The sequence below is a fragment of the Hibiscus syriacus genome, unplaced genomic scaffold (genome assembly GCF_006381635.1).
Source record: "Hibiscus syriacus cultivar Baekdansim isolate YM2019G1 unplaced genomic scaffold, ASM638163v2 tig00110328_pilon, whole genome shotgun sequence".
In the NCBI taxonomy this organism is placed as follows: domain Eukaryota; kingdom Viridiplantae; phylum Streptophyta; class Magnoliopsida; order Malvales; family Malvaceae; genus Hibiscus; species Hibiscus syriacus.
In genome coordinates, this window is record NW_024062685.1 from 179,673 (window position 1) to 186,332 (window position 6,660).

Consider the following 6,660-nt stretch of genomic DNA (forward strand, 5'->3'; position numbering starts at 1 on the left):
GAATGGATAATACGGGTACAAGTAGAACAGATGCACTTTGGATATATGATATATCCGTATCCATGGAATACGTGAGTGATACAATATGATTTCCTGCCTTTACTATTTACATTATGGTAGACGTATTGTTGGCATGTATCTATTTAAACATGTCAAATTATTTAGGTTAAATTTTAAAATGCTCTTCAAGTCTTTGTATGTTTGAAATTTATGAATGTTAATTTTATTTATTAACGTGATTTAAGATACAATAACCCCTATACCTAATCCCATGAACCAATGGTTGCGAGCATTATATTTTTTAAATAGATAATTCTTAATAATTTAATATTAAATGCTCATATTTTTTATATTTCTGATGTCCGAACTCGTGAATTCAAAAATTACGATAATTTTTTTTACCACCAGATAGCTTAAATTTTGTTGGTTGCGGGCATTAGAGCAAAGGTGGTCTGTTTCACAAGTGGAGGGAAACACTAGGACAAGGACATTGGCATCTGTATTTTAGCATTTATCTTACCACACTGCTAAGCCACACCCACATATATTTATATCTCGGCCCAACCACTTGGGCCCTACATCTACCATACACATATTGGCTTGCTAGTATTATACACTAATCTCTCCCATCTCTAGCTCCGACAATAAATTCCTCTTCAACCTTAAATTTATTTTATAAAGAATGTTAACATATTTGAATAAAGTTAACTTCTTAAACCCAGTTTTGAACGTGCCAAAAACTACTTTATTCTTTTGATACTCACTTGGCCAAAAATTACGTGTGTGTGCACATCAGTGTCGATAAATCAATACATAAATGTAATTGTGGTGATATTGTAATACGGCACGCTTGCTAATAATAATAAAAAGCTAAATAATGAAAAGGGACAACATTTGGCAATATTTTTGGACCGACAGATAGGTAGACAATTGTGAAGGACTACGTACTGAATTTTATACAAAACGTACATATACATATAATAGACAAAAATACAGTTTACATACCTAGTTCATGCTTCAATGTCTTATTAATTTAATTAATTATTATAAAAATATTTTTTAAATTTAACTTATCATATTTATAATATTAAATTTTGATACCTTAAATCGTTAAATTAATAAATAATTCTATTTTATATAATATATCATATGGCATAGTATGAATATGTTAATACTGAGAAAAAAGAAACAGTAAACGAGGAATTTGAGGGAGTAAGAAGAGCAGACCGTAGTGGGTCAGTTACACGTTGTGTTCGGGCTATTCCATGTGCCCACATGGATTATTGCGTTTGGTTTTGGATCAAACTCAACAAACTCTCCGTTTCTCTTCTTTCTTCTTCTTCTTCTTCTACCACATCAAACAACATGGACTAAAAAGCAATCAATCGCTACTTATTAACCAATCTCCCCTCATTTCCCACTGTTTTTGAGCACAAAGTTTCAGCCTTTTCAATGAGTTCGAAGGAAGGCGGTGATGGGTTCGTGAGAGCAGATCAGATTGATCTGAAGAGCTTGGATGAGCAGCTGGAGAAGCACCTCAACAGGGTTTGGACCAGTGACGGCACCAAGCGTAAGAAAGATGATGCTGATGGCGATGGTGATCATGTTGCTCTTGATGATGGAAAGCTCAGGCTTTCTCGGAGTAACTCTGACCAGCCTGCAGCTTTGGCCAAGAGGGAGAGACTGGAGTGGGAGATTGACCCTTCCAAGCTCATCATCAAATCTGTCATTGCTCGCGGTACCTTTGGCACTGTTCATCGTGGCATCTATGACGATCTGGATGTTGCTGGTCTGATTCTAAATGAATCCCTTTTCCTTATTAGTTTTGTCCTTGGATCCTTTTAAATGAATTGACTTAGACTGCTACTTAGATGATCTACATTCAACCAGATTTTTTTTTTCACTAAGGCTTTACTCTAGTTTTTTGGTGCAATTTTGGGTTCTCTAATTGTTTCTTCAAGTCCATTTCATAGTTCATTAGCTTCAGTGATGCTATGTTTCTATGGGTTATTCATTTAGATCATCATCCATTTAGTCTATTTCTATGCATTCGACTGTTATGTAAGTCTTAGGTAGTCCGTGACTATACGTGGGATGGGATTGAATTTCTTGGTTCCATCAACAACTTTCATGTGATCCTAGCTTGTAATTATTACATTATTTCATGTCGGATTAACAAGGAACGGGAAGAATTATTCTGTTCTAATATGTTATTTGCTGGTTATGGTAATCACTCTAATGGCAGCCAACATATGATGTATTTCATGGATTGGATTTGATCTTATTACCAAGATGATTTGTTTTACTACAATGCGTTTTCGTGTTCAGTGAAGCTGCTGGACTGGGGTGAGGAGGGCCACAGGACGGAAGCAGAGATTACTGCACTAAGGGCAGCCTTTTCCCAAGAAGTTGCTGTCTGGCATAAACTTGAGCATCCCAATGTTACTAAGGTCAATTTCTACTTAAGAAGATATGTTTTATTCTTTTGTATTTCCCCCCTTCCCTTTTATTCGTGATGACATTTGCGATTGGATCTTTTGTTAACAAGATCTATACATAAATGCTTGAAGATTTTCTTATGCAACCATGACTAAAAGCTCACCAGTATTGCTGTTAATTTCCTCACAAGATTAATGTCTATAAAGTTAAGGCATCACCTGTTTCTGGCACCATATTGGAACTCTCCAAACACCTTCAGCCCCAAACAGGACGAACCCATGAATTAATGCTTGACCGAGATTAACTTCCCAACAAACTGAATATATATCTGAAAAGACACATGACTTGTAACTATACTATTTTAGCAGTCACTTAACTTCTATGTAGTTTCTTATTCTTACGAATTCTGGTTTATGCTTTCCAGTTTATAGGGGCAACAATGGGCTCATCAGGGCTACAGATACAAACCGAGAATGGCCAAATCAGCTTGCCAAATAGTGTGTGTTGTGTTGTTGTGGAATATCTTCCCGGCGGTGCTCTGAAATCTTATCTTATAAAGAACAGGAGAAGGAAGTTAGCTTTCAAAGTGGTTGTTCAACTTTCTATTGATCTTGCAAGAGGGTAATTTAACATATTCATCTCCCATTTTCTATTTTTAGTTTCTTTTCTTTATTGTGTATGGTTCTTTTACTGCTCGAGCTTGAGCATAGAGTATACATCTTATATTTTTCTCGACCTTTAGACTTAAAAGAGGGATCTATCTACCTTGAGGTCTTCTACGGAAGCTGCTCTCAACCTGGTGTTGGGGGCAGCCTACTATATTACCTCCCCCTTACCCCATTACATATGGGAACAAGGGACAGCCATTTATCTACCTATTATTTTGTAGGTTATGTTACCTACATTCACAGAAGATAGTTCACAGAGATGTAAAGACGGAGAACATGTTATTAGACAAGACACGTACTGTGAAGATTGCTGATTTTGGAGTTGCTCGCGTGGAAGCTTCGAATCCTAATGACATGACTGGAGAGACTGGAACCCTTGGCTACATGGCTCCAGAGGTATGGATGCTATTGTTATTTTGGTTTACCATTTTTCATACCGATGGCAAGTTTTAACTTTGGAGCTATTTCATTAATGTATTGGTTCTGCATCTGACATAATTGTTCAGCTAACTAGACTGAAAGCGAAAGAAAAGAGTAAAAGAAATGTGGTTTAATTTATTAGTTACTCATTAAGTGGAAGAGCTTTCAGGTTCTCAATGGCAACCCATATAATAGGAAATGTGATGTGTACAGCTTCGGGATATGTTTGTGGGAGATTTATTGTTGTGACATGCCATATCCTGACCTTAGTTTCGCTGAAGTGACCTCGGCTGTGGTTCGTCAGGTATATTAACTTTGCTTTCTTTCCCTCCGTAGAGTAGACCATTATTGTTCCCTCCCCCTTCTCATTGCTAATTTACATTTCCGATACTTATCCAGTTATGTTCATGTAGGATACATGGTTGTATCTTACTCTCGCTAGCATTGTTTCTAATTATCCTCACATTGAAACCACAGAATTTGAGACCGGATATACCAAGATGTTGCCCCAGCTCTCTTGCAAACGTAATGAAACAATGTTGGGACGCAAACCCCGACAAGCGACCTGAAATGGACGAGGTAGTTTCAATGTTGGAGGCAATAGACACATCCAAAGGGGGAGGTATGATTCCTATTGATCAACAGCAGAGCTGCCTTTGCTTCCGGAGGTATCGAGGGCCTTAAAAGATCTACTCCTAATGCATATAGATAAAAAAAGACTGCAAGATTGTTGTTTAAAAATTTAAACAAGTCTAGTTTGTATTATAACGGAAACAAAACAGACAATCCAAGCCAAGCCAAGCCAAGAGGAACAAGTGGACTTAGAAGCGATGCCATATTCCACTTTGTTGAACGATTGTAAAGCTGTTTCCTTCGCTATTTTCTCTTTTAATTTTTTAGAGGTTCCATCTCAATATATGTGTCTTTTTTATATTTGTCGGTCTGGGTGGGACTGGCCCCTCCCTGTCTGTAAGAACACTCTTTAAATAGTAGACTTAATAACTAAGCATTATTAAAGTTGATCTACATTAGAATTCAAGTTTAGTTCGTCTATACAATCACGTTGCCTGCACTTTCTCTTTCATAAGATTACTCGCTAGATGCTAAACTAATGATTAGTATAATCAAACTTGATTTTGCTTAGATTGTAAGGTTATAGTATAACAGTAACAGACAATACATGTTATATAATGAAAAGATATTTTTTTTGTTTTACATTTTAACTTGATCAAAGTCATCCATGTAAAGGAATATATTAAAGTAAAAAGTCATTATTGGTTTTCAGGTCATATGATTGTCTGCAGCAGCCTGATATACAAGCTGATTCAGGCCGTCTTGCATGGGAACAGCAGCATCTGTGGACTTATCATAGGGACTTCCATTGAATGATGACATGCTCATTGTCGATATCTCGGGTGATGCAAAGAGCACAGGGTTGAAACCGATGACTCTGATTACCTAACATTCAGTCATTTTCACCTTGAAAAGGGTTTTCACCAATGTGCGTAGTATTAAGAACAGATATCAACTACATCATGCATACAAAGATCTCTAAAAGTTATGGTTTGCATGTCATATCAAACGCAGGTGACTCAGATCAGCCAAAATTTCGACCAGTTTGTAGCAAGAAATGCAGGTAACTCTGTTGTCGACAGCTGCTTTGTTTACTTCTGGCGTATGTCCCCAGTAAGGTTGCCTTTTCCACTCTTAATTGAGCAACCTACATTTAATGACGGATTACGATTTCTATAGAAAGGGGGCACGGTAAGACAATGAGGGAAACACCAGTAACAAACAGAGGAACCGAGTTTGGTCAATTGAGCCTGCTTTCTCCATCTAGCACTACTAGCATACTCTCGATTTGGTAGCATCCTAAACCCACCATCAATCTGTGAGAATAGAACTCAACAAAGTATAAATTTTCAAGAAGCTATATGGATAATGTTTGAACGTCGAGTGCATCATAAAATATTCAATTACCAACAAGCATTCATTGAGAATTGAGAACCTGTTGACAATGTTGAAGAGAAAGGATAAGCAACGGTTACCTTCTGGCGCAAAACGGTTACCTTCTGGCACGTTTTGCGCCAGAAGGATCCATGTTCTCCATTGTTCCGTTTTCTCATACAGAAACTTCTTCCGGCATTTCTCTCAATGATCCGCTTGTGCTTGACCTCACCCGAGCTCCACACTTCTTTCGTCCATTGAGAAAGGAAGGATATCCCACCGGTGCATAACAGTCTTTATCACCAGCACCTATATATAACAATGAAACACAATTATTATGCACACTGCCGCAATGAAGACGGCAGGAAGAACAGCTGCACATAAGAAGCTTCAGTGATGTAGTGAAGATTTTAAAACTTTTAGAAGTAGCTTTGGATCCCGACCTGAGATCACTGTCGGCTCCAACAGCAGAGTCTTGGGGTATTACAAAGGATGCCTGTTTGATATGTATATATATAGCATACCAAGAGTCATACGGTTTAAAGAGTGAAAGGGAACTCGAGGTCCTTTTAGCTAAAGATAAAAAACAACGTGAAAGATAGGTTTTATACATTAGATAAAAAACACCTTTTCTCATCGTACAAACACACGTAAATGCGTATAATAAACACTTACGCTTGACCTGGCTCGGGCGAACAGCAGCACAAGCCAAGTAAAGCTTGGTCGTATTCATATATATCCACAGGAACATTATCATCACAATTACTCTCTAAACATCCATTAAGCGAGGATGTCGTCCCATTCTCCTTCTCCAGAGCCCCCTTAGTCTCTTCTTCGTTTCTATCTTCAACTTTCTTATAATCTTATACGCTAAAAAACTGCTGCTGAAGGATCCCACTCAAAGCACTACGGTGCAGTTCAGAACTGAGTTCGTCTAGAATAAGGTGTTCGACAAGAACTCATCGGGGATTTCTTCTACGTAGACAGGGCTGTCCATTGTACGTTTGGGTTGGTTAATCTGTCATCGTTTTATGTATAATGAAAATTTTATAACAATTGCTAACAAAAAACCGTTGATGCCGTTGGAACAATCATCTTCCATTACATCAGGGGACTTTAAGAGCGGAATAATTGCAGCTTCAGTATCCGATACAGAAACCTTCAGATGGTGCTTGTCTGTTAACAT

The 6,660-nt window shown here is 37.7% G+C and overlaps 1 protein-coding gene and 1 pseudogene across 1 annotated transcript; one reads left to right on the forward strand and one right to left on the reverse strand.

The window, feature by feature from the left end:
• The first annotated feature begins 1,201 nt into the window (after window positions 1–1,201).
• Window positions 1,202–4,246, forward strand: LOC120118395 (serine/threonine-protein kinase STY13-like). Its single transcript, XM_039138429.1, has 6 exons — window positions 1,202–1,789; window positions 2,329–2,450; window positions 2,864–3,060; window positions 3,329–3,503; window positions 3,697–3,831; window positions 4,005–4,246. Exons 1-6 carry the CDS (start codon window positions 1,453–1,455, stop codon window positions 4,209–4,211), a joined length of 1,173 nt encoding a protein of 390 aa, XP_038994360.1. The 5' UTR covers window positions 1,202–1,452; the 3' UTR covers window positions 4,212–4,246.
• Window positions 4,247–4,808: 562 nt separating this feature from the next.
• Window positions 4,809–6,660, reverse strand: LOC120118779 (annotated as a pseudogene).